Source organism: Stigmatopora argus, chromosome 7 (genome assembly GCF_051989625.1).
Source record: "Stigmatopora argus isolate UIUO_Sarg chromosome 7, RoL_Sarg_1.0, whole genome shotgun sequence".
In the NCBI taxonomy this organism is placed as follows: Eukaryota; Metazoa; Chordata; class Actinopteri; order Syngnathiformes; family Syngnathidae; genus Stigmatopora; species Stigmatopora argus.
The window spans coordinates 11,204,627-11,232,522 of record NC_135393.1 but is presented as its reverse complement, the minus strand read 5'-3'; the positions used below and the strand labels follow the sequence as shown (position 1 = coordinate 11,232,522).

General features: G+C 39.6%; 3 protein-coding genes and 1 long non-coding RNA gene across 14 annotated transcripts in view; 1 reads left to right on the top strand and 3 right to left on the bottom strand.

The window, feature by feature from the left end:
- Positions 1–16,649, top strand: part of slit2 (slit homolog 2 (Drosophila)) — an 86,742-nt gene extending 70,093 nt beyond the window's left edge. For 6 of the 11 annotated variants that reach the window (XM_077604659.1, XM_077604654.1, XM_077604657.1 and 3 more), the window contains 10 exons: positions 1,367–1,506; positions 2,631–2,654; positions 3,526–3,619; positions 3,763–3,900; positions 4,551–4,791; positions 4,862–4,992; positions 5,710–5,864; positions 6,041–6,395; positions 13,340–13,554; positions 15,106–16,649. In XM_077604659.1, coding sequence (XP_077460785.1) covers positions 1,367–1,506; positions 2,631–2,654; positions 3,526–3,619; positions 3,763–3,900; positions 4,551–4,791; positions 4,862–4,992; positions 5,710–5,864; positions 6,041–6,395; positions 13,340–13,554; positions 15,106–15,362 — 1,750 coding nt within the window. In that variant the 3' untranslated portion in view covers positions 15,363–16,649. Of the gene's footprint in view, positions 1–1,366; positions 1,507–2,630; positions 2,655–3,525; positions 3,620–3,762; positions 3,901–4,550; positions 4,792–4,861; positions 4,993–5,709; positions 5,865–6,040; positions 6,396–13,339; positions 13,555–13,754; positions 13,799–15,105 lie in introns of all 11 variants that reach the window. The other 5 variants (XM_077604656.1, XM_077604660.1, XM_077604664.1 and 2 more) reach the window with 2 other exon arrangements.
- LOC144077151 (uncharacterized) lies at positions 5,887–13,543 on the bottom strand. The gene is made up of 2 exons (XR_013300903.1): positions 13,359–13,543; positions 5,887–6,352 (listed from the first exon to the last, which is right to left on the bottom strand). It is a non-coding gene; the product is annotated as an uncharacterized LOC144077151 (long non-coding RNA).
- On the bottom strand, positions 15,556–24,937 carry chrna9a (cholinergic receptor, nicotinic, alpha 9a). Its single transcript, XM_077604677.1, has 8 exons — positions 24,845–24,937; positions 24,596–24,741; positions 24,090–24,244; positions 23,828–24,008; positions 23,403–23,754; positions 22,705–23,279; positions 20,204–20,293; positions 15,556–15,788 (listed from the first exon to the last, which is right to left on the bottom strand). The coding sequence occupies exons 1-8, from the start codon at positions 24,888–24,890 to the stop codon at positions 15,765–15,767; spliced, it is 1,569 nt and encodes a 522-aa protein (XP_077460803.1). The 5' UTR covers positions 24,891–24,937; the 3' UTR covers positions 15,556–15,764.
- Positions 24,938–26,349: 1,412 nt separating this feature from the next.
- On the bottom strand, positions 26,350–27,834 carry rhoh (ras homolog family member H). Its single transcript, XM_077605689.1, has 2 exons — positions 27,696–27,834; positions 26,350–27,332 (listed from the first exon to the last, which is right to left on the bottom strand). Exon 2 carries the CDS (start codon positions 27,133–27,135, stop codon positions 26,566–26,568), a length of 570 nt encoding a protein of 189 aa, XP_077461815.1. The 5' UTR covers positions 27,136–27,332; positions 27,696–27,834; the 3' UTR covers positions 26,350–26,565.
- Between the last annotated feature and the right edge of the window lie 62 nt (positions 27,835–27,896).

The window sequence follows — 27,896 nt, the reverse complement described above, 5'->3', positions numbered from 1 at the left end:
TGTACACTACATGTATTTGCTTTATTTTATTTGAAACCATACGCGGAGGAAATGTGGTGATTATTCCAATCCAAAAGACTATTTGCGACACAGATGATCAGTTTGAATATCATTGTCATGACATATTGATCTACAGTTGTAGGAATCCGCTATTCTATCATCATGCTATTTACCAGTTGCTAGTTATTGAATTGAAATAGCACAGAAACTATATTTAGTTGTCTGAATGACTGAATGAATGTTCCCATTTTTCAGTCAAAAGTAATGTTATAATTTAAAAAAATATATTTTGGACTTGTAATTGTTTTTAATTATTCCAATATTCCCATTTTTATATTATCTTTTTCTGATACATGCTGTAGGCCTACTACAAGGGTGTCCAAATATTTTTTTCCAAGGGCTGCTTTCAGAAAAAATCCACTTTTATTAGTTAAATAGACATTGAAAACTGTAGAATTTTCACAATAGTGTACATATAAGTAAATATATATATATATATATATATATATATATATATATATATATATTTATATTTTAAAAAAGAATAATAATAATAAAATAAAAAATTATATATATATATATATATAATTTTATTATTATTTATATATATATATATATATATATATATATATATATATATATATATATATATATATATATATATATATTTTACTTATATGTACACTATTGTGAAAATTCTACAGTTTTCAATGTGCTGTCAGGTTTTGACCCCTCAACTCAATTTACTGTTAAAGCTGAGAAGTTCAATGAAGGCTGAATTTAAGATTCTTGTGCAGGTTGGCACTAGTATAACGCACCTCTGTACATTTTTGTATGGATTATTAAGTATGAAACAACATGAATGTTAACTAAGAGAAAGAACAGACTTTTCCATTAGACTACCTCTGAGCTATTTCATTCAACCTTTTGTAAGTCCACATTCTGTTCCTTAGGATATTTGATAATAGCAGAAATGAAACTACATGCAGCTCACATCTGTATTGCAACCTTTCCTTCACCTTCTCTCCTGGCTTTTTACAAAAAAATCTCAATCTCTTTTCATCTATAGTTTCATTTTTGTACAGTTACTTTTGATCTCATCTGCGGCACATTGGCACGGGAGCAATAAAGAGTGGGTCTTGACTACAAAATGAGATATTAATCATTTTATGCCACTTGAGAGCTTTTATTAGACCCGTCATAGCATATCGCTTCGACTGCGCTCTGCGTCTGCGTGTGTGTGTGAGTGAGCAGTATTTACAGAATCTAGTCACGCTCATGTCGACGGAATAATGACTTTGTGCTGGGAATATGTGCAAGTTGCTGACCAAGCAGTTTGCGTGTGCATGTCTATTTTTGCTTTAAGGTGTGTGTGCCCCGAGGGTTTTGAGGGCGACTCGTGCGAATTCAACATCGACGACTGTGAAGACAATGACTGTGAGAACAACGCTACATGCATCGATGGAATCAACAACTACACGTGCATGTGCTCACCGGAATACACAGGTAACAAATACATGGTCGCGTCCACAGTCACATCATTATTTGACTCCAGTATCGCCCAAAAATGAGATTTTCAGCTATCCTTGTTATGCTTTCAAATACGAGGGAATTCGTGTTAATGAAATATGAGAAATTGGGCAAATCAATTGGCCTCTGACCCTTGTTATTATCATATCTGGAAAATTAACATCTTCGGTTTTACTTTTATCAAATGTTATTTGTAATATGGCCAAAGTTTCTCAAAAGTATTATTATTGTTTTTCAGCTATATCACATTTGTAAGGGGATATTTTCATGCTTTTGAATCAAACCTGACATTTAGATTGTGATGTTAATGACAGGTTTTATTCAAAACCATGAAAATTATCTTATCTTAAGAATGTGGGTTTTTGGGGTGTTTGTTTTTTGCAGAATGGCTTAAATTGTTTACATTGAGGAACATTTCAAATTTGTAGGGGGATATTTTCATGGTTTTGAATCAAACCTGACATTAGCATTGTGATGTTAATGACAGGTTTTATTCAAAACCATGAAAATCATCTTATCTTAAGAGAGTGGGGTTTTTTTGGGGGGGGGGGGGGGTGGGGGGGTGGGGGGTGCAGATTTGCTTAAATTGTTTACATTGAGGAACATTTCAAATTTGTAGGGGGATATTTTCATGGTTTTGAATAAAACCTCACATTAACATTGTGATGTTAATGACAGGTTTTATTCAAAACCATGAAAATTATCTTATCTTAAGAGAGGTTTTTTTTTTGCAGAATGGCTTAAAATGTTTAAATTGAGGAAAATTTCATCACACCAAACAACCATATAGTAGCTCCTGCCATTGGCCTGTCACACAATATTGCTTGCATCCACAGATCTATGTAGTATATTTCCTAACTAGACATTTTAAAAGCAATTGATTGAAATAAGATGAGTTCACCCCACATCTGTTGACATCGTACAGCACTCTACAAATAGAGAATCACTGCTCTGCTGCGTGTCTGCTTTGGTGTTGTGCGCTTAGCTATCTTGTGAACTGCTAACCTTGGTGGCGGTGTTTTCTCTCTGTCTCGCTGTCATTTGTCTTTCTCTCATCTCGCTCTGCTTTCTGCCATCCGCTGTCTTTTCTGTGGTCGCAGCTGCTACCAATGAGGTGGAGAGAGGTTAGTTGCTTCTTCTCATTGCTGCGCTCTACTTTCTACTTGCTTCTTTCCATCCTCTCCCTGCTCGCACTCCTTTCCGATGATGGATATCGCGCCATCATTCACTCGCGTAATGCTGCTGCATGTCCTTTATCTTTGATTGTTTTTAATATAGCATTTTTCTTTTTATTTCACTTTTGCTCGCTGCTGAATTCATATCGCGTACCTTGAGACTCAAGTTTTGATTCTGTAATCAAATGAATTAGCGGACAAAATTGGAATAAACAACACGAAAGAAACATTCATCCAAATTAGCCCACTTAAAGACAATACAAAATAAACACTTAAAATACAGTGTCTATCTAAATTCCATTAATCCATGCATACTTACCTACCTATATGCAGCCATACATATAGTATATACATACATATACATCCGTACCTACATATTACCTGTTATTGATTTTTGTCCTATAAATATTTATATTGTTAAAGTATTTTGGGGTGCCTTAAAATAATGCCATCTACTTTTGCTGCTCTATGAACACAAAATCTTCAAAACAGGCATAAATATTACACATCACAGACTGTTCCTCAGGTGATTTTTATTTATTTTTTTAATTATCCCCACTGTGGACCTTGTGCTATCAGGAGCTCTGTTTCATTCTGCCATGAGTTCTTTTAATCAATTTAAAATTCAGAGTTTGAGGGACACAGGGTTGCGCCCGGGAATATCATCACGGGCATGCCATTCCCAGGGATGAGATCGTTTATCAGACCCGTGCGTCAGGTCTGCCCACAAGAGTCATTCATCAAATAATACACCCTCAGAGTCGTCGCGTGTGTCAAAGTTCTTCAAAGTGAAAGTTTATGTTTTGGTGTTTGTTCTCAGGGGAGCTTTGTGAAGAGAAGCTGGATTTCTGCGCTCCCGAATTGAACCCATGTCAGCACGATTCAAAATGCATTCTGACCCCTCAGGGATACAAGTGAGTAGACCGGACGCCCACGCACTCACGCACCATTGACAATTCTGCCTCGATGGCTCACGCGCGAATAGTTGCTGACTTTGTACAATAGATGCTTGAACGTATTTTTGTATTCTGTGTGTGCGTGCACGCATTCATCATAGGTGTGAGTGCACCCCGGGTTATGTTGGAGAGCACTGTGAGCTGGACTACAACGATTGTGATGAAAACAAGTGCCAAAATGGTGGTCAGTGCATTGACGCCATCAATGGCTACACCTGTGTCTGTCCTGAAGGCTACAGGTAAGGAATACAAAATGCATAGCAATTATCCATAGACACCATCTTAAACATTGGCATAAACAAGCAGCCTTAAGTGTGTCATTGACATTTTTAATTAATTGGCTAGCTCAAGAATAGGTTGCCACCAGGTCATTGTCCAGACTGTAGAGGGAGGGCTCCCCCTTGTGTTTATTCAATAACTGTCAGAAAAGTACTCACAAAATGTACTCGGTTATTGAATTGAAAGCTTTTATTGTCATTATACAAGTATAATGAGATTTAAAGTTTCACCACAAAGTGCACGAATGACAACAATAAACAGAAAAAGAAATAATCAATGAATAATAACAATAATTAATATTTGTGCAAAGAAAGAAAGGCTGGTACATTTTTGAACTACTAATTCAAGTCTTTTAATAAATGTTTTGAAAAAATGCAATTCAAAGAAAAAATAAGATTACAAATGTACATGAGTACAAATTGAAATATTGAAAACATGATTTTGTTAACCTGTCCTTAAATACATCTCAGTATTTAAACACATAAAACACACTTGAGCAGAGACTGACAGACATGCTGCAAAGTATATTACAAGATACTTTAGCTGCTGAGGCAATTTGGTTTTGTCCATCTGTAATTCTTCCATGACACATGATTTACACGTGTTGCAGTGGGTTATTCTGCGACCTGTCCCCACCGATGGTCCTTCCTCGCACCAGCCCCTGCGACAACCACGACTGCCTCAACGGGGCGCAGTGCGTCGTCATGGGAACCGACCCCCGTTGCCAATGTCTCCAAGGCTACGAAGGGGAGCGTTGCGAGACTCTCGTCAGTGTCAACTTTGTGGACCGCAAGTCGTACCTGCAGCTCCCCTCTAACCCGATCTCACCACATACCAACATTAGCTTGCAGGTGTGCATGACTTAAGTATCCGCTCATAAATCCACCTGGAACTCCAATTGAAATCCTAGTTTGCTTTCAGATTGCTACAGACGAGGACAGCGGAGTGTTGTTATACAAGGGTGATAATGATCACATCGCTATGGAGCTTTATCGGGGACGCCTACGGGTCAGCTATGATACTGGCTCTTATCCTCCTTCAGCCATATACAGGTTTGTGGACAACAACAAATAACAAGACAAAGTTAGTTCTCATTATGTATTACAAAAGAGTAAAGGAATGGGTGTAAAATAAGTACAAATTAAGTGGTTCATTGTGGCCAGGAGGATAAATGGGTTACCTCCCTTCTGTAAGTCTGCCCCAAGGTAGATCAGATGAACAGATCATTATTCAAGTTTTTTTAAAGTATTTTCAGCAAACTTGTGGGAGATTTATTATAAGTTGCCAGGATAAGGAAAATAAATACACCTTTATTTAGGAGGTTGATTATATTTAAATGGGTTATGAGCAATGTTCCCTCTAAGCTGCGCGCGTGCGCAATTGCGCACTACTCTCGTCTTCTCTGCGCACAGCAAATCATATGGAGCGCACAAAATAAAATCCCAATTTTTTATTATTTTTTTTTAGCTGTGAGGACGACGCGCGAACCACTCATCCGCCGGGCCGCCCATTCATAGATATTAATCATTACATTTTATTATTACTAAATCATTTATGTGTGGTAGACATGCACCTCCTTATGGCAAGTGTGATACTGGTGTGTGCCCATAGCGAGCAATGATAATGTTGCTCACACTGGTACTCAGTGTGCTCAGGGAGGTTGTCTTTCTGCCCAGACAAACAAAAAATTAGAGGGAACATTGGTTTGGAGGCAATTTTGTGATGGAAAAGATTAAAATCTCATGATGATTTCATTTTTTCTCCTACAGTGTCGAGACAGTGAACGATGGAAGCTTCCACGCGGTTGAGTTGGTAGCATCAGACCAGATGTTGTCCCTTACCATCGATGGCGGGGCACCTAAATCCATCAACTCCATCAGTAATCTATCAACACTAAACATTGACTCCCCACTTTACCTGGGAGGTAAGAAAAATAATCCCTCCGATTGTGGTCAGCATCAGCAATGATTTTATTTGTGTAAGAACTATCGTTTGCAGAATTATAAAATTGCACCGCATTAAATTGAGAAGGATACCTTTATCAATGAGAGCGAATGAGTTCATATTTTGCCTTTCTGAAACTTCTTCATTATGTTTCAGGAATGCCAGATCGTACGTCAGCCTCCGGGGGTTTGTCAGCCCTGCAGCACAGCTCGGGTGGGCGAAACGGCACCAGCTTTCACGGCTGTCTCCGCAACCTCTACATCAACGGGAAGCTCCAAAACCTAGGCGCGGGCCTCGGGTTGGGGGCCAAGGACCCGGGGACCGCACAGAGCACCACTCGACAGTGGCTAGGTCAAGGGGTAGAGCCTGGTTGCCAGCCCTGCCAGAGAGGTGCCTGCATCCAAGGGGACTGCCACCCGACGGGGCATCGTGGCTTTTCCTGCACCTGTCATCCGGGTTGGACAGGACCTGTGTGCGACCAGCAAGTGAACAACCCTTGTGATGGCAACAAGTGAGTGTGACGACTTACTTCATACAGTACAATAATTTGGGGATTTACTCAACTCAGCTCATCTTTCACATAGTAACAGTATATTAGGATATTTCTTTCTGTCTCATGCCAAAATTCAAGAACTACCCCAAGATCACATGATCACATAAATACAGGGGGTTCCAAAATGTTTAACACAATTTCATAGGGCAATAATTTTGAGAATTTTCATTGGAACTTATGTAGAAAGTTTTTTTTGTGTAATGTTTGGCATTAATCTTCAGGTTAAGAAATGCCGTTCACTTCAAAAAGAAAAGGCATTTTGGGTGTTATAATATGCTCGGACTCAGTCAGCAAAGACAGTGCAGCGTGCCTTCTTCACAAATTTTGCAAAGGCACCAACTACAAAACAAATTAGGACATTGCACCAAAAATTTCAAGAGAAGGGCTGCAATTGAATGCTTTTTTAATTGTCATTTTACAGGTATGAGAATTTCAAAAGTTATCACTCCCCATCAGAGAATCGAACCCCAGCTTTCCACGTGACAGGTGGAGATACTGTCCACTATACTAACGAAGGGTTCCACACTTACTCTTCTAACACTCTTCCGAGGACAGGAAAGCAGGAGGGCTTCATGAACCTGATCCACCGTCTCTGCTGTTTTGAAATTATTGGCCAATGAAATTGGGTCAAACACCCTGTATTTGTGGGCCAAACTCAATGAAAAAACTTTCCAATAAAGACAAAGTGGAGTGTAGCCACTTCATAGTCTAGACTCTAGACTATGAAGTGGCTACACTTTATTTTGTCTTTATTGGAAAGTATTGACTACACATGGTTGTTTCTATTTAAGGGAAAATATTATTCCTACCTGGGATTCGAACCCCACCTGCCCACACAGCAGTCAGGTGAGCAAACCTCTAAACTCTGGAGGTTTGTTCACCTGACTGCCATGTGGGCAGGTGGGGTTCCAATCTCAGGTAGGAATCATTTTTCCCTTAAATAGAAACAACCATGTGTAGTCAATACTTTCCAATAAAGACAAAGTAAAGTGTGGCCACGTCATAGTGTAGAGTTTTGTTCACCTGACTGCCATGTGGGCAGATGGGGTTTGAATTTCAGGTTGGAATCATTTTTTCCCTTAAATAGAAACAACCATGTGTAGTCAATACTTTCCAATAATCACTAAGTCAAGTGTGGCCACTGCATGGTGTAGCGGTTTGCTCACCTGACTGCTGTGTGGGCAGGTGGGGTTCGAATACCAGGTAGGAATATTTTTTTCCTTTAAATAGAAACAATCATGTGTAGTCAATACTAATGACAAAGTAAAGTATGGCCAGTTCGTGGCGTAGAGGTTCGTTCACCTGACTGCCATGTGGGAGGCTGGGGTTCAAATCCCAGTTGGGAAACATTTTCCCTTAGTTGTTTCTATATATTTGTAGTCAAGACCTTCCAATAATGACAAAGTAAAGTATGGCCAGCTTGTGGCGTAGAGGTTCACTCACCCGACTGCCATGTGGGAGGCTGGGGTTCAAAACCTAGTTGGGAAACATTTTCCCTTAGTTATTTCTATATATTTGTAGTCAAGACCTTCCAATACTGACAAAGTAAAGTATGGCCAGTTTGTGGCATAGAGGTTCGTTCACCTGACGGGCAGGTGGGGTCTGAATCCCGGTCGGGAAACATATTCCCTTAGTTGTTTCTATATATTTGTAGTCAAGACCTTCCAATACTGACAAAGTAAAGTGTGGCCACTTCATGGTGTAGAGGTTTGTTCACCTGACTCCCATATGGGAGGCTGGGGTTCGAATCCCATTTGGGAAACATTTTCCCTTAGTTGTTTCTATATATTTCTAGTTAAGACCTTCCAATAATGTCAAAGTAAAGTATGGCCAGTTCGTGGCGTAGAGGTTCGTTCACCTGACTGCCATTTGGGAGGCTGGGGTTCAAATCCCAGTTGGGAAACATTTTCCCTTAGTTGTTTCTATATATTTGTAGTCAAGACCTTCCAATAATGACAAAGCAAAGTGTGGTCATTTCGTGGTGTAGAGGTTCACTCACCTGACTGCTATGTGGGAGGCTGGGGTTCGAATCCCAGTTGGGAAACATTTTCCGTTAGTTGTTTCTATATACAGACGCTCCCCTACTTACGAACGCAATTGGTTCCGAGCGATTGTTCATAAGTTGAATTTGTTTGTAAGTTGATTCAGTGCTATATTTTGTATTATAATTTATGTTTAAGGCCAATATAAGTATATTGAAGGTTTATATAAGTGCATTTGTATGTTTAAGGCTTGTATAAGTAACTGGACTCAAGTTCAAATCAGGAGTGAGTTCAATTCCACTCTTTGCAATTCTCAAATTGTTTATTGAGGTAATGAAAAGGATAGATATAACTTCCAATCACATCATTTCAGAAGTCACTGTGGTCCAGTGGCGAAGACAATGGGTCAGAACTTCAGGTGGACTCAAGTTCAAATCAGGAATGAGTTCAATTCCTCTCTTTGCAATTCTCAAATTGTTTATTGAGGTAATGAACAGGATAGATATAACTTCCAATCGCATCATTTCAGAAGTCACTGTGGTCCAGTGGCAAAGACAATGGGTCAGAACTTCAGGTGGACTCAAGTTCAAATCAGGAGTGAGTTCAATTCCACTCTTTGCAATTCTCAAATTGTTTATTGAGGTAATGAAAAGGATAGATATAACTTCCAATCACATCATTTCAGAAGTCACTGTGGTCCAGTGGCAAAGACAATGGGTCAGAACTTCAGGTGGACTCAAGTTCAAATCAGGAATGAGTTCAATTCCTCTCTTTGCAATTCTCAAATTGTTTATTGAGGTAATGAAAAGGATAGATATAACTTCCAATCGCATCATTTCAGAAGTCACTGTGGTCCAGTGGCAAAGACAATGGGTCAGAACTTCAGGTGGACTCAAGTTCAAATCAGGAATGAGTTCAATTCCTCTCTTTGCAATTCTCAAATTGTTTATTGAGGTAATGAAAAGGATAGATATAACTTCCAATCGCATCATTTCAGAAGTCACTGTGGTCCAGTGGCAAAGACAATGGGTCAGAACTTCAGGTGGACTCAAGTTCAAATCAGGAGTCAGTTCAATTCCACTCTTTGCAATTCTCAAATTGTTTATTGAGGTAATGAAAAGGATAGATATAACTTCCAATTGCATCATTTCAGAAGTCACTGTGGTCCAGTGGCAAAGACAATGGGTCAGAACTTCAGGTGGACTCAAGTTCAAATCAGGAGTGAGTTCAATTCCACTCTTTGCAATTCTCAAATTGTTTATTGAGGTAATGAAAAGGATAGGTATAACTTCCAATCACATCATTTCAGAAGTCACTGTGGTCCAGTGGCAAAGACAATGGGTCAGAACTTCAGGTGGACTCAAGTTCAAATCAGGAGTGAGTTCAATTCCACTCTTTGCAATTCTCAAATTGTTTATTGAGGTAATGAAAAGGATAGATATAACTTCCAATCGCATCATTTCAGAAGTCACTGTGGTCCAGTGGCAAAGACAATGGGTCAGAACTTCAGGTGGACTCAAGTTCAAATCAGGAATGAGTTCAATTCCTCTCTTTGCAATTCTCAAATTGTTTATTGAGGTAATGAAAAGGATAGATATAACTTCCAATCGCATCATTTCAGAAGTCACTGTGGTCCAGTGGCAAAGACAATGGGTCAGAACTTCAGGTGGACTCAAGTTCAAATCAGGAGTCAGTTCAATTCCACTCTTTGCAATTCTCAAATTGTTTATTGAGGTAATGAAAAGGATAGATATAACTTCCAATTGCATCATTTCAGAAGTCACTGTGGTCCAGTGGCAAAGACAATGGGTCAGAACTTCAGGTGCACTCAAGTTCAAATCAGGAGTGAGTTCAATTCCACTCTTTGCAATTCTCAAATTGTTTATTGAGGTAATGAAAAGGATAGGTATAACTTCCAATCACATCATTTCAGAAGTCACTGTGGTCCAGTGGCAAAGACAATGGGTCAGAACTTCAGGTGGACTCAAGTTCAAATCAGGAGTGAGTTCAATTCCACTCTTTGCAATTCTCAAATTGTTTATTGAGGTAATGAAAAGGATAGATATAACTTCCAATCGCATCATTTCAGAAGTCACTGTGGTCCAGTGGCAAAGACAATGGGTCAGAACTTCAGGTGGACTCAAGTTCAAATCAGGAATGAGTTCAATTCCTCTCTTTGCAATTCTCAAATTGTTTATTGAGGTAATGAAAAGGATAGATATAACTTCCAATCGCATCATTTCAGAAGTCACTGTGGTCCAGTGGCAAAGACAATGGGTCAGAACTTCAGGTGGACTCAAGTTCAAATCAGGAGTCAGTTCAATTCCACTCTTTGCAATTCTCAAATTGTTTATTGAGGTAATGAAAAGGATAGATATAACTTCCAATTGCATCATTTCAGAAGTCACTGTGGTCCAGTGGCAAAGACAATGGGTCAGAACTTCAAGTGGACTCAAGTTCAAATCAGGAGTGAGTTCAATTCCACTCTTTGCAATTCTCAAATTGTTTATTGAGGTAATGAAAAGGATAGGTATAACTTCCAATCACATCATTTCAGAAGTCACTGTGGTCCAGTGGCAAAGACAATGGGTCAGAACTTCAGGTGGACTCAAGTTCAAATCAGGAGTGAGTTCAATTCCACTCTTTGCAATTCTCAAATTGTTTATTTAGGTAATGAAAAGGATAAATATAACTTCCAATCATATATAGGCGGGCCGCCTCGTGGTGTAGTGGGTAAGTCACCTGCCTGCGACGTGGGTGTCGAGGGTTCACGTCCCGGTGTCGCCAGTCAACGACTGTATGGTGTCGGCAGTCGGCCGAAGGCCGACTGTCGAACACCACCAGGACCCCCCCCCCCAACTGTCTTCCGGTCAGCCGAAGGCTGACCGGAACATAATTGTTTTGCTGAAAAAAATGACTAAGTGTTTATTTTAATGAAAAAAGGATTACCCATTTACTGAACTACATAGTGTAGTGATCAGTCAAACGACAGCGGGATTCGAACCCCAGTCTCCCACATGGCAGTCAAATGCACTAACTTGAGGTCTGTCTGACCCATTGTCTTTGCCACTGGACCACAGTGACTTCTGAAATGAGATGATTGGAAGTTATATTTATCATTTTCATCACCTCAATAAACAATTTGAGATTTGCAAAGAGTGGACTTGAACTCACTCCAGATTTGAACTTGTGTCCAACTTCAATTTCAACCCATTATTCTTGCCACTGGACCACAGTGTCTTCTGAAATGAGATGATTGGAAGTTATATTTATCCTTTTCATTACCTCAATAAACAATTTGAGAATTGCAACGAGTGGAATTGAACTCACCCCTGATTCCCGCCTCATGTTCTGACTCAATGATTTTGCCAGTGGACCACAGCAACAACTAGAAGGTGAAGAATCAGAAGTCAGATTTATTCTCCGACTCTCTTAGCCTTACTTGCTATGTCATTTTTTAAAGAAAAAAAGCCATGCTATACTATGTCGTTTTTTAGGAAAATAAGCCTTACTATACTATGTCGTTTTTTAAAGGAAAAAAGCCATACTATACTATGTCGTTTTTTAGGGAAAAAGCCTTCCTCTACTATGTCGTTTTTCAAGAAAAAAAAGCCATGCTATACTATGTCGTTTTTTAGGGGGGAAAAGCCATACTATACTATGTCGTTTTTTAAGAAAAAAAGCCTTACTATACTATGTCGTTTTTTAAGAAAAAAAGCCATACTATACTATGTCGTTTTTTAAAGGAAAAAAGCCATACTATACTATGTCGTTTTTTAGGGGGAAAAGCCATACTATACTATGTCGTTTTTTAGGGAAAAAGCCTTCCTCTACCATGTCGTTTTTCAAGAAAAAAAGCCTTACTATACATGGTCTTTTTTTAAGAAAAAAGCCTAACTATACATGGTTTTTTTTGTAAATAAAAAGCCTTACTATACTATGTCGTTTTTAAAGACAAAAAAGCCTTACTATACTGTGTTGTTTTTAAAGAAAATAAGCCTTACTATACTATGTCGTCTTTAAAGAAAAAAGCCTATACTATGTTGTTTTTTAAGAAAAAAGCCATACTATACTATGTCGTTTTTTACAAAAAAAAGCCTTACAATACTATGTCGTTTTTTTTTTAAGAAAAAAGCCTTACAATACCATGTCATTTTTTAAGAAAAAAAGCCTTACTATACTATGTCGTCTTTTAAGAAAAACGCTTTACTGTACAATGTACAGTAATGTACAGTGTACATGGTCGTTTTTTTTTAAATAAAAAAGCCTTACTATACATGGTCATTTTTTAATAAAAACCCTTAATATACATGGTCATTTTTAAAGAAAAAAGCCTGACTATATATACATAGTATTTATTTTTTAAACAAATAAAAGCTTTACTTTACATAGACCACTTTTTTTTTAAAGAAAAAGCCTTACGATGTCCAGCCATTCAAGTCATTTTGCATGCCAGCTTTACGTTTGTACCAAATCTCGGGGTATTCTTTGCTCAGTTATGAAGCACGTCTAATAAGATGAATAAATATTTGACATTATCGTCGACAAGGAAAAAGAGTGTCGCCAAACTTTCGTCAAAACATATACAGACGCTCCCCTACTTACGAAATAATGGCTGAAATGTGATTGGTTAAATGCTTCAATATGAAAACACAAATCTGGAAGCAGTGCAACCAGGGGGAAAGCAATGGAAGGAAGCTAAAAGACAATTTGGAATTATTTAATAAGTATTGATGGACAAAATATAATATATGATTCAGATATTTCTTAGGCCAGCAGAGAAGGCCTTGAAGGCCCCGACGGCACACCACTGCTATAGCACATGGAAATTAAATAGTGGCTTCTAGCTATTTACTTGTTACAAACCCCAAGAACAATTTCTTTTCTCAATAACCTTTTATATGTAATTCTTCTCTCTAGGTGTATTCACGGTACTTGCCTGGCCATCAACTCCTACTCTTACTCATGTCGCTGCCAACCCGGATTCAGCGGCGTCCTCTGTGATGAGCAAGATCAGGAAGCGACTAATCCCTGCAGCCTGTCTCGCTGTAAACATGGCAAATGTAGAGTGTCAGGTCTTGGCAAAGCATACTGCGAGTGTAACAGTGGATACACCGGAGAAACGTGCGATAAAGGTGGGATTACAACAATGAAGTCTTATTATTTATATTTTACACTTGAATTAGTTTTCGCAATCTTAAACTAATCAATTGGTTTTTATTGAATAGAAAAGGTCTTCAAAATCTCTGCCGCTTTTTTTCTCGTGTGCGTCTGTGCTTAACCATGTTTGTTGTTTCTGCATTAACACTTGGAACAACTTGCTTTTCCAAATCAGCTTCACCTGAGCTTCCGCTCAATCGCACACGAGGGCTCTCTCAGGTGAGAGTACGTGGCCTGTCCTTTTTCCTCTCTCGTTTGTAGTTTGTACAACTTCACGTGTGTCTACTTCATCTGATATCCTTTTAGCCTAGTTTTAACGTCCATGAAGCATTGTAAGCATCTTATTTTATTACTACCTCTTTGTGATGTACTTAAATATATGAAAGATTTCAAATGGGCATTTGACTAAACAGTCTCTAACCACCTTGGGAAAAGTTCATCTATCAAATTATCACCAAAAGGATAGAATTTGCAAAATTCTTGCTAGTAACAGTATTTATTGAAGACCACCTCATCTCATTTTCTGATCCGCTTTATCCTCTTTCGGGTCGCGGGGGTGCTGGATTCTATCTCAGCTGTCTCCAGCCCACAGGCGGGGGGGGGACACCCTGAATCGGTGGCCAGACCGATCGCGGGGCACAAGCAGGCGGACAACTATGCACGCTCACACCCATACCTAGGGGCAATTTAGAGTCTCTTGTCAGCATTTTTGGAATGTGGGAGGAAACCGGAGTACCCAGAGGAAACCCACACAGGCCCGGGGAGAACATGCAAACTCCACGTAGGTGCACCGACCAAAAAAAAAAAAAAAGAGCGTTATGACTGTGACAGTTGGTTACTCATAGTATTTAAGTCTCCAAATTGGAATTTCTTAGATCTGTGATAATGGAGAAATTTATATTTAAACACAACAATCTCACCCTGCAAGTGTCATATGCACATAAATGCATATGACACTTGCAAGGAGGACCCTCAAAATTGCCCCTAGGTATGGGTGTGAGTGTGCAGTCGTCCGTCTCCTCTGGCCTGGAGTCAGATGGGGTAGGCTCCAGCACCCCTGCGACCCTAATGAGGATAAAGCGGTTCAGAAAATGAGATGAGATAGCCTTCAATAAATACTGTTACCTGCAAGAAGTTTGCAAATTCCATCCTCTGATTGCTCAATTTGCACATAAAAAATGATCAATTCAAACTTAAGTCCACAGGACAATGAGTATTAATTTTACCAAGATTGACAACATGTCTGCCCGCACTAAGACAGCCACAATTTCTCCACTATTACAGATCAGAAAATAAACTTTTCCCTTCAATTTATGTCACAAAATTCTCTCCGCTGAGATGCACAAAGTAAAAATATGGCAACAAACGAGCCAGTTCAAATTAATTGGACGTTCCTTGGTGTCATTTAACATCATCTACTTTCTTCCCCACATTGTGTGTTGGTCATTCCTTTAAAATTCACTTTTGATGTCATTTCTTTACTCTTCCGACCACATGGCTGAAAACGTACCTTTTTACTTTTGTAGAGGTGGCCTGCAGAGGAGAACGGGTCCGAGATGTCTACCAGAGACAGCAAGGCTACGCGGCGTGCCAAACCCAGGAGAAGGTCTCCCGTCTAGAGTGCAGGGGCAGCTGCCCGGGGGGAGCAAATGGACAAGGGACCTGCTGCACCCCCCTCCGCAGCAAACGCAGGAAATACACCTTCCAGTGCACTGACGGCTCTTCTTTTGTTCAGGAAGTGGAAAAAATTGTTAAGTGTGGCTGTACAAATTGTTCCACATAAGTTTAAAAAACAACAAAAAAACACAAAAAAAAACAGAAAACAGAAAAGACTTTCTTTGCAAGATATGTTTTGTGTACCCACCCGCCTTACTTGCTCCCCATCTCTGTTTCTGAGATCCTGGCAAAACCCTCCACCAATTTTTAAAAAACCCTGGGAAAGAAAAGAAAAGAAAAGAAAAAAAAAAAAAAAGAAACCTCACCGTTTCTTTCCTTGTGAGTGCTGGACTGATGATCGATGCTTCCATGGTGGGGATGTTGAATTATATTGTAAAGTACAAAAAAAAACAGACTTATTTTTTATTATGAAGTGGAGAAAAAGACAAAAAAAAATGGACTTTTTCCTTGCATCTACTTCATTTCGTTGGTCATGAAGACTTCGCCACTGTCTCTTCCCTTGGAGGATCTACCTGAAGACTTCCCAGGTGTCCTGTGCGTAGGAGAAACCCGATTTGGTCCTACTATAGACTCACTACTACACAAACGAGACTGTGTACACAATCCTCAAAACAATTTCATACTGCTACTGAACAACACGCTGACAAAGATTTCTTTGTTACCTTCCAGATTCAATACACCATACTCTCCAGGCTTGAGTATTTATTGTATCATAAATATACCTGTACTTATTAAGTAGGTCTTCCCCATGTATCAATTCTGATTCTTTTAATATATATTAATTTATATTTGTCCTTATTTTTATTTTAAAACGACATAATCTATCAAGATAGCTGAACTAACATCATGGTGTCCTTTATTTTGGTTTAAAAGGAAGTTGTTGTTTTTTTGGAATATATTGTGCTTGCCAGAGACCTTAGTTACATTTTGATCAGCAAATGTGACGTCGTGAGGACGGTGTATATTTTTGTCACGTTTCCTGAGAGTTTGTACTGTGCCATTACCAGAAGGTCTTTATATTAGAGTATACAAAACACAGATCTTGTGCGTAGCATTGACCCTAGAGGATGCCTAGAACTGTTTTTACCTTTTTAACAAATTTATGCTTAAAGGATACTGTGACTTTTTCTAAATGAAACTACTTTGTTAGCCCCTTGGTCTCCGATGTTTAACATGTTGCTGCTAAGTTTTTGTACCGTAGACTTGGATCCTGATCTGTACGTTACATATATAGAATCTCCTGCTCCGACTGTACGGGGGCGCTTTTGTGTAACAAATAAATATGTCCCCCACCTCTAAATTTCATTGTGCTTTATAGACCCTCTCTCCACCCCCAGACTAATGTCAGTTTCCAGACTGATGTTTGTTCATTAAAACCAATATTTACCTCACATTCGTTACCTCTGCCTTTTTTTGTCACAATAATTAACACTGATTGGAAATGTTTTGTGCAGTAATTATTAGCTACTGTAATAGTAGATTTAAATAAAATTAAACTATGGGCAACAACATTTTGTTGGTTATGTCGCATTATACGTACGTCTGTGTACAGTATATTTTCATCAGCTCTTGTACTCCCAAGTCAGAGTAAATGCAAATAAAGATTTCATACACATTAAATTAATCATTTTCCATCTTTTAGTTTTCAAAAGTTTAAAACACACACTGAAAGTATGCAGAAATCTAGAGGAATAGTTGTATATCGCTGATTCTCAAATATTTTTACACCATATATCATATACCATCCAAAAAGATAACAAATAAACATTCATTAAAAATAGAGTAGCATCTGAAAGAAAAAGAAAAATAAATCAAGATCTTAAAGCTCCTATGCAACACTTTTTTGTCTTTATAATAGTTGATTTTCTTTTATTGGTGTGCAAAAGAAATTCTATTTTGGAAATAGACTGTTGTCCTCTGTGTTCCAAGCTATTTTAGAGGTTTTTTTAATATAAAAAAAATAGCTAATGTATTTGAAATTTTAATTTTTTTTTTTTAAAGACCAATTTTATTTTTTGTCGACGCACGACTGATCAATTACATGAATTAATTACGCACCTACGTCTCTGTAATTCGTGGAGGGATCGCCATGAATTTTGGTAGGCATATTGTAGTTATGTAGTATACATTGAGCCTCAATCCAAGTGGCCGTAGTTTATCTTGAACTTTTTTTAGCTGGCACGCACACTTACAGGTAAGTACAAAAATTCATTTGCCATGACTTGTGGCACACCCAACATGTGTATAAATTAACCAAAACTTCCAATGCACCTGAACTAAAACCCCAAATCTCCTCCCCATTGAAATGGATCAAAAATTCATTCCCGTCATTGGCAGCAGATGAATTCAAATTTAATATGTTGTTGTTAAAGTGGCTCAATAATGACCAAGTGAGGAAAACAGCAATGCATTAGTTACTGTATGCAACAAGCAGTCCCTGCGTGCTGCAAAGACGCATTGAGCCCAATCCGTCCCATCTCCTGCACGAATCCAGTCACATTATTTGCAGTGCTGTGCGGTGAATCCTCACCTTTCTTCCTGATTATTTTGTTGCTGGGCTGTGGAAGTAACAGAGACTGAGATTGGCTGTCAAGTATATTCAACCGCCTTTTGAGGCTGACTTCTCTGCGTTTATACTCATCAGTCGTCAGCTTGAAGAGTTGGAGCTGCTGCGTGAGGAATTCTATCTTTATCTTGTCCGCTTTTTGTTTTTCCATGAGTGTCGCCTGACCTTCAACCCTTTCTTTCAAAGCTTCTCCACTGTGGTCCTTCTCCTGATGGATCCCCATCTTCTCTTGAAACTCTTTTGCCTCAAATACTCTTAACTTCTCCTTTATTCCACTATCATCCATTTCCCTTTTTTCCTGAAGCTTCTCCAGCTGTCTTTCAAACCTCACTTTCATTGCTGCCTCATAATTATTTTTTAGCTGCTTCTCTTTGAGATTCAACGACTGCCTCTCTTCCCGTTGCATCCGGTCCAGATCCTCTTCTGCTTTCTGAAGCATCTTACTGGTGTAGCAGATCCCTCCATTATCTTGCATCATGCGATCCACGGTGTCAAGCAGCTCCGATATCTGCTCCTTGTTCCCGGAGCTCTGGTTGTTGAAGACGCAGTATCTCCCCCCACATTCTGACAACAATTCCTCCAGGTCTGGGGACATGTCTATCATACACTGCTTCACAGAAACTCCATCTTCCATGCAGTCTCCATGCGTAAACACCACAATAGACAACTGCAAAGCATGAGAACCAAGGGCCTGTTTAAACTGACGTACGGCCTCTTTCTCTTCCTGAGTGAATCGTGAGATCTGGATAATGAGGAGAAAGACATGTGGCCCTGGGAAGAGGAGACTAACACTCTTCCTTAACTCTTTCTGCACCTCCTGTGGAGTTTGTGTGGTGTCCAGAATTCCTGGGGTGTCCAGAAGCACCAGGTGCCTTCTGCGGATTTCTCCACAGACTCTCCGAGACCGCTGGGTGACCGAAGAGCTACCGACCCTTGCATCAAAAAGTTTACGACCCAAAATGGAGTTGCCGGTGGCGCTTTTTCCACTGCCGGTCTTCCCGAGAAGAACCAGTCTGATCTCTGACCAGGAAGGAGCCGACTTAACACCTGGGTTTACAAATGTATTTTAAGGTGGGTTTTCAATTGTTCAAATTGAGGAAGGAAGAGATAAAACACTCACCAGTCTTTGTCTTGGGAGACAGATGCTTGGTAGAGGACGACATGCTGTCTTTGGAGGAATCACAACTGTTTCCTACCAAAGTCTGGCTAGTGCGAGTGTGTATGGTCTGGGACCCAACAAACCCCTCATGACCTGCTATCATCAAGATGATTCAAGTATCTTGAGTAAGACTCTCTCAATAGTCTGTAACTCTAACACTTCTTATCATCCAGATTAGATCTGAGGGCCAGAGTCCACCAAAAGTTGAGGTCCAGTTAAATAGCTGAATGTTCGATGGCAAGTTGCACAATTTGCTTGTGGTCAATGTGAGCAAAGTCCAGCCGTTAACTACTTTGATTTGATTTTAACACCTCTGCTAAGTTGATTGAAGGTTTTTCCAAAACGCACGCGTGCCTTAAACTTTATTCAGGATTATCTTTTGATAAGGCGCCTTGGGCGGCCCGGTAGTGCAAGTGGTTAGCACGTCGGCCTCACAGCTCTGGGGTCCTGGGTTCAAATTCAGGTCAGTCCACCTGTGTGGAGTTTGCATGTTTTCCCCGGGCATGCAGGGGTTTCCTACGGCTACTCCGGTTTCCTCCTACATTCCAAAAACATGCATGCTAGGCTGATTGGACACTGTAAATTGATTCAGAGTGGCCCCCGCCTCTGCCCCGGAGTCAGCTGGGATAGACTACAGGACCCCCCACACCCACGACCCTGAGGATAAAGCGGTTCAAAAATGAGATGAGATGAATGAATGAATCTTTTGATTAGCTAATAGAGCACCAATAGCTGCTGTTTCGAAACAGTTCTGATATTTAAAAATGTCTGCTCATGCAATTTTTCTCTCTTCAGTGTCAATATTGGATTTTATACACTCTTTTTATTTATATTTTTGAATTGTTGAACTAGATTCTTTCTGCTGCGATGGTCTTGATCCAAACATTTCATATTCTTTAAGCTGAATGCCTGGCTGTCAGTGCACCAATAATGGAAAGCCCATACAACTTTCCTATGTTGCCTTTATTGTTTACTAGTCCCTTGTTGTTTTACATGTTGGAGTACAACGTCACAGTGAACAAAGTGACGGCATTCAAACACTGCTCAAAACTGACATTAAAACACTTTTTATTGTAGATGAAGACTATTCATTCTGCAATTAAGACTTAAATAACCCAGCACTTGTGTTAAAAATAAACTCTCAGGACGCCTTGGCAATAATCAAAATGCTCATGAGGAAAACCATGATGAAAAAAATCCACATGAAAAATCGATCCATTACCTTGGCAACCTTCTTCCACTCAGCAGCCTTAACACATGTAGTCCTTTGCTCGCGAAAGCAGTTGGCCATGTACTGAATGTTCTTCACCACCTAAATGAGGGAAATTTTGATTAGCTGTTGAAATGAACAGCCAATGCATATATTTGAAATCAATATATAATTAAATCATTCCATTTTAAAATACAAGTCAAAAATCAAGATGAAAAAAATGACTGATTACTTGTAATTTGTACTCCTCACCCACTAAAAAAAATGATTTTCCATACCACTTATCCTAGCAGGGGTGCTAGATCCTACATCAGCTTGCTATGGGTACGAGGTGGGGTACACCCTGAAATGGTTGCCAACCAATTGCAGGTCATAAATAGGCAAAAAAAAACCTCTCATAATTAAATAATATATTTACCATGCTGAACATTTAGGTTCTGATCAGAAACATAATTATTCATTCATTCGTGTAGTACCATGACATTAATTGATCAACCAGAAGCTGGAGGATGGAAGATCCAACACTGTACTTAGCTTCAAGTTTCATTTTTTTTTACATTTGAAACAAAGGATATGCTTTTGCTGCTGTCATTAAGAGTTTTTTTTACTTCTTTTTCCATATATTTTTTTCATGACAACGGTGACTTTCTCAGGCCACACCCACCAACAAAGATGTATATAGCAGGGGTCACCAACTCCCGTCCTTGAGGGCCCCTATCCAGCATTTTTTCCATATCTCCCTTCTCCATCACACCTGAGTCAAATAACCAGGATGGTTATCAGGCTTCTGGAGAGATTGCTAAGGAGTTGATCGTTTGATTCAGGTGAATTTGAAGAGTGAAACATGGAAAACAGACTGGAAAAGAGCCCATAAGGACCCCTAGTGTATAAACAAAGTTCCTTATCCACGTTATTATCGCACAATTTTGGGAAGAAAAATTAAGAGTCACTATTCCACTAACCACCAATCCAATAACCACTATTCCACTGACCACTGTTCCACTAACCACTATTCCACCAACCACTATTCCACCAACCACTATTCCACCAACCACTATTCCACCAACCACTATTCCACCAACCACTATTCCACCAACCACTATTCCACCAACCACTATTCCACCAATCCACTATTCCACCAATCCACTATTCCTCTACCCCACTAGTAATTCACTATGCCACTAATCCACTATTCCTCTATCCCACTAGTAATTCACTATTCCACTAATCTACTAGTATTCCACTAACCAGTAGTACTCCACTAATCCACTATTTCACTATTTTCACGAATCCACTATTCCACTAACCAGTATTCCACGAAGCCACTATTTCACTATTGCACGAATCCACTAACCCACTAATCCACGAATCCACCACCCGTTTCCATTAAGAAATACTAGATAATGCACGAACGAAAACTAGTTACAAATCTCACATTAGTCACAACAAAATCAGAAACAAGGTTTAGATGGAGAAAATTTTGACGCCAAAATTGCTTGGCTTCTCCTCGACAGATGAAGCACTTTTGAGTTTTCCTATACGGAAATCACTTTCAGATAGATGCCTCGGTGTAAGAGTGATAAGCAAATTCGCCTCACCGGTCTGAGATCGAGGGTCTGATCCCTGGTGGGTTTTTGGTTTCTGTGTGGAGTTTGCAAGTTCTTCCCGTGCCTTCGTGAACTTTCTCTAGATACTCCGTGTTCCTCCATCATCCCCCAAAACCATGCTGTCTAGCGCGATTGAACACTCCAAATTTCCCCAGGTGCGAATGCGTGTAGTTAATCTCCATGTGCACTGTATAATTGGCTGGCAAGCAATTTAGGGTTGCCTGTCTTTGGCTGGACGAGACTTCAGCACTTTCGCGATGACGATTATTGCTTACCTTGGTGTATATATAAATATATTTTATCATTTGTCTTTACTGATTGAAAGTCAATAATTCCATGTTAACATTTCGACCGTAGAAGAGGCGCAATTTCACCCATAGGTAAATAGCTAAAGCGCTTATCTGGCAACCCAAAGGTTGTATTCTTCAATATTTGAAACTGGTTGCAGTACAATTTTTGGCCACCAATCTTATCGTAAATGAGCATTGAAAACTAATATGACAATGACCGTGGTCGAGTTTTAAAATATTTTGTATTTGCCTATTTTTATTTTTTATACTCTCAAATTTTAGTTAGGGATTTTTTTTTTAAGTATTAATTTGGTGATTAGAACCAAATCAGGGTGTCCCCCGTCTGGTGGCCAAAGTCAGCTGGGATAGGCTGCAGCACCCCTGCGACCCTTATTAGGATTACATATATATATATCCAAAAAATATATAATTGTGAATGTTTTTTTTTTTTAATCAAAGACGTGTTATCAAAACAAAAGCTGCCAGTTGTGTTATCAAAACAAAAGCTGCCAGTTGTGGCACTTTGTTGTAAGAACTGACTCAGAGACCATGCTTCAATCCCTCCAATTGCTCCTTAAATGAAAAGTGAATACAATCCCCAATTTAAAACTTGTACCTGATTGTGTTGTAGGCAGGGGCAGCTGCAGGGGCACTCTGAGATCTGAACTTTCTCCTCAGAATAGCAGAGTTTCTCCTTGAGTTCTTTATTCAAATGCCCAAGGTTTGGGGGGTTTGGAGAAGCCTTGTAGTCCTCGTTCCTTGCGATATATTGGTAATGGTGCTGTGAGGCCCCTCTTTTTCTTTCTGCCCTCTCTGGTCCAGAAACGCTGTTTTTGTAGTTATGATGCTTCTTGTTTACTTTGCCGTTTGCCTGTTTTTTGCGATGCTGGCTGTGGTTGTTGTCGTGCATGTACGGTTTGCTGTCACAGTAGATGTCGCAAGCGTCAGGCTCAAAGTTATTATTACTCATCATTTCATCAGGATGGGGTTGGCTCTTCTCACAATCGGTGGTGGTACAATTCTCCCCTACTTCATAAACAAATAATATTTTGGACATGTAGTCAATGATAAGGACTTTAGCCCAATGAGGGACTGGCTTGGCCTCAGCTCCACAGAAATGAATATTCATAATGAATATGGTGAGAGATGTAGAAGCTGTGATCATGGTCATGGTGGCAATATAATACTTGCCTAGAAGAGAAGTGGAAAAGATTTAATCAAGGTTATATACGTAGAAATATATTCATTCATCTCCTATACTATATATATATATTGATTTTCGGTCAACTGACTATCATCTGAAATGTGACAAACCTATATAGGGCATGCTTTCTGCAGGCGGCATGCTCTCGGCCACCAGCAGCTGGAACACAGTGAGCGCCAGAAGCACAGTTACACCCAAAGAGACCTTCTCCCCAGAGTCAGCTGGCAGATAGAAGCCTAATGGTGCCAGGAATGAGATGAGGAAGCAAGGTAGGAGTAGATTGAAGATGTAGAAGGAAGAACGGCGCTTGAGTAGCAATGTGTAGGTGACTTCAGTGTAAGGGTCCGAGCAGCAGCCGTACATCATGACGTTCCTCACCGCCGGCATGCCGTGACACTCCCACTCCACATTCTCCACAAAGTCAGAAAGGTCGCCACTGTCCATGCCCAAGCTTATGTCCACCTGGGTGAAAGACCCAATTGTATGTTTAAAAAAAATAAAAATGCAACAGAAGATTAAAACGGGGTGGCCAAACCTGGTTCCCATTATAGGTCCAGGAACCAAAGGTGAGTTTGCACTGTTGCCAATCAAAAGGAAAGTAGGATACGTCCACCACGCACGTGCTCTTCGTAATGGCTGGAGAATCCCAGACGATCTCCCCGTTGTAACGTAGTTTCACATTTGTGTTGGATGGACCTGATGATTCTTCGTCTGCTCTGAACACACATATTAGATGGAGGCACTGCTTACAGGAAGGTTTAGAAGAATGGTAAAGAAGTAATGAAACCCATGCTAACTTGTTATAAAGGACGATGTCTGGCTTCCAAACCAGGTCACTAGGAATGTTGATCATCTCCAGATCATCATAGTCCTCCTTGTTCCACTTCAGGTAAGCATCGTGCCACACCTGCCTGATCCACAGGTATGTAGTTAGAACCTGGTTTCGCTCATCCTGCACACAAACGTTGAGATTTTTTTATATCTGAACCTTTGCCCTTCGGAATTACAATTATGTTTGCAAAAATCTGCTCATAAACTTTGTGTTTTAGTTGTCGTAAGAAGACTGAAGTGGACTAATCTCAAAATAGCTTTAAAATAGTTATTCAACTGATCTGATCGTTAGACAAAATAGATATTTATCATTGGTAGGTACACAGCAAGTGAAATAAAAGAATGAATGAGTGAAAGGATATGCAACATTTTCAACTTTACTATGGATTATATTTTGTGCATCAATTATATTATTCATTGATGATTCAGTTTGAAGTAATGCAATTTGAGAAATCATTTATTTTACTCTCACCATATCTTTAATCTGGGAAAGGGTTATCTGAAGGGAGACATTGAGAGCTTTGTCGGTGTCTCCTACAGGTCTGAGAGCATTGGAGTAGTCCTCCATCAGATCATTCAGAAGTTTGCGAGCATAATATCCCCGAGCACCCTGAGACACTGAGTGACGACAATTGGAAAGAACAAAAATAAGATTAAAGGGTTAAAAAAAATGAACCTTAATAAAGCTTCCCCCGAACTGGCTCAATCACACAAAACTGACCTTGCACCATAAGGTTGAGCCAAGCAATCAGTGCTGCTAGTTTCATTTTCAACAAGACGAGGATGTGACTTCAGCAACGGAGGTGTTGAGACAACGTGTTTTCGAATCTGTAACGTCAATCTTCTGTGAACTCCATTCTGTCCATCTGAGATCGGCCCCATGCATTTAATTCCTCAAAAGCTCTTGTCAAAGCCGTCAATGCTTCGCTTTCCTGGTGTTTGACAGTCTCAGTTTGTGTATATATGTGCAATGGCTCCTCCGTAACCAGAGATGACATATACACACACACACATGCACTTACCCTCGCAGGGTATGATAGCAGGCGCGATCATATATCACCGACATTATGTGAAATGTGACGCTCACTGCAAAAGCCCCTCGTGAACATGAACACAACTAGTTGTGTGACACAATTGCCAACCACCCTGCAATACAATGGCATATACCAGTGTCACATAGACCCCCCCAACATATACACTGTGCTTGTTGGGTCAATCAGCAAAAGCATACATGCCAGGGAACGTGTGACACATGTCATACACACCAATGGGCTTAACAGTCCCAGGATCAGATTTCGGCTCCCAGTGTGACACATTGACAAAAGCAGTATAATAAGAAGAATAGAGTTTGTAATGTAGACCTAAAGTAATCAGAAGGGGAGGCTAAGCAGAAACTAAACCTTATTGGACACACTCAGTTAGGCTGACAAATGGCCCAAATTGCAGATCTATAATTTTCTTAGGAATGAATTTACTTTTTTACTGGCTCAGTGTCACAACCATACAATGTAATAGATAGATAAAAATATAAAAAAGAGTGGCTGAAAAGCAGTAGGAACTACATGTAGAAGTAAATCAATTACATTAATATGAAATTATATCAGGTTAAAATAAATACATAATTTATGCACTCAAACTGTTAGTTTTGGACTGAAAAAAAAGGTAATTGTCAGAAATGCTGTCCGCATATTCCAGGTGTTTCCTGTATGTGCATATACATGTCTTCACATGAAAAAAAATGCTGCAGGGATGTTGGTTATGTGGAGACTTTCTATGCAGGTGTTGTTTTGTATTCTTCTTCACATTTACAATTACTAATAACAATTTAGAAAGATAACCCGCTGGAATGACTACACGGCAACAATTTCATATCACATCATTCTAAATGGTGAAAATTGAATTTAATTGAATGCTTTTATTTTCATTATAAAAGCATAATGCTATAAACCAAGTGAGTGGGCTCCATTTTACTACAGGTCCTATTCACTTCAATATGGCTGGAAAATAAACACAGAGTATAATTGGAAATATATTTTTTTCTATCTTGTACAATTATATTTAAATCAATTCTTAAGGGGCAACATTAAAATATTTTGTTAGTTACACGAGGTACCGCCAAAAATACATTTATTGTGAATAATTACATAATGTATTTTTGGCAGGTCGAGTAAGATATTTTTCTTCTATTGTACCTGAAGAGCTCTTTCCAGAGTAAAAACAGCAGGGTTATGTTATCAATTTAAGGAACATTTCTTTATATAGTACAAAAAATATTATTTTTGCTTTCACAAAATACATAATTTTTGCAGCAGAAATGATTATAATATTGAAACCAGTTCTTTTTTAAATTATGTAGCAGTGCGGAAAAACAAATTTAAAGGCACAACGTGACAACACTCCTTGTATGCATTCTCTGGTCGAAGTTTTCTAAATTGCTCAAAGTTAAAATACTTTACATTGGTTCATGCTGAACATCCGTCCTCTGGCCTGCTTCCTGTTATGGCTCATGGCGGTCCGCACGGCACACTCAAACACTTTTTGAACCCCCCGCTTGTTCAAGGACGAACACTCTAAGTAGCGTTTGGCGTGCACTTGCTGAGCCACCCGCCTCCCCTCTGCTGCGGTAACACAGCTGCCCCGATGTGCATCAGACTCCCGTAGGTCCGTGTGGGTGCCCACCATCAGGACCGGTACCGTGGGTAAATTCTCCCGAACCTCCGCCATCCACTTGCTTTGTGCATTAACCAGAGAGTTGCGATTGGCCACCGAGTAGCACACGAGCACTATGTCGGCTTGCTGGTAAGATCGGGGTCGGATCTGCCTGAAGTTGTCATGTCCCGCTGTGTCCCACAGACCAAGATTAATCAAAACACCATCCATGTACACCTGTGCCCCGGTATTGTCAAATACCGTGGGCTTGTAGGTATCTGGGAAGGTTCCAGAAACAAAGCTGAGTAGGAGGGCCGTCTTCCCTACCGCGGAGTCACCGACCAGGACACACTTGACAGACATTTCTTTGGCAGGTTCTGTTCATCAGAAAGCTTTTCTTCTCTTCTAGGCAAGCACAAAAGCTTGCATGCTCCGAGTAGTGAAATTAAGACTATCCAACCTTTTTCTGGCAGTGCATGTTCATTTTTCTCCTGTATCAAGCTCTCCGGATGTCAATTTTTTGTTAGTCATTGGGTAAAAATGGGAAGTTGGCAGATCTCCTGAGGAAGACATTAAAAACACAGGAGATATTCAAAAAACAGCATATACGTACATCCATTCGATAATTGTCATCCATTTCTCTTTGCCCCACTATGTCAGTTATGCCAGTACTAATATGCAGTATTATTGAAAAAATCAAGTTTTAAAGAAAACACTGCTCCATTTCAATTTTAAAGACTCTAATTTTAAGCACAAACTCTATAATAAAGCCTACATTAGAAATAACACTTTTGGATAATTAGATATCATCTTTTTTATCAACATTGGGTTTATAAAAATGGCAGCTTTTTTCTCACTATATAGAATTTTGTCCTCAGAAGAAACATTTTCTCGCAAGTGCAAATGTATACTTTAAAACACACCTTTCTCCAGTCGTTTCAATCGTGTCGGTTGCTTGCTGTCTTCAGCCAGTCTAAAAGTTTAATCTCTAACTTGAGTTCTTCAACAAATAAGCAGGCTTCATGCTGAAGTATATATACTGCGTACATCGATGAAGATACAGGTTACTGAAAAAAGAAGTGACAAGTAGAGCACATCCGCTTGTTGGCGAGATGAGTGTCACG

Coding starts and splice junctions, on each gene's coding strand:
- chrna9a (XM_077604677.1), bottom strand. CDS start 24,890: ATGAAACTAGCAGCACTGATTGCTTGGCTCAACCTTATGGTGCAAG. Junction 24,245..24,595: donor TTTCCCAGATTAAAGATATG/GTGAGAGTAAAA, acceptor GTTTGTGTGCAG/GATGAGCGAAACCAGGTTCT. Junction 20,294..22,704: donor CCTGCCTACAACACAATCAG/GTACAAGTTTTA, acceptor TCCCTCATTTAG/GTGGTGAAGAACATTCAGTA.
- rhoh (XM_077605689.1), bottom strand. CDS start 27,135: ATGTCTGTCAAGTGTGTCCTGGTCGGTGACTCCGCGGTAGGGAAGACG.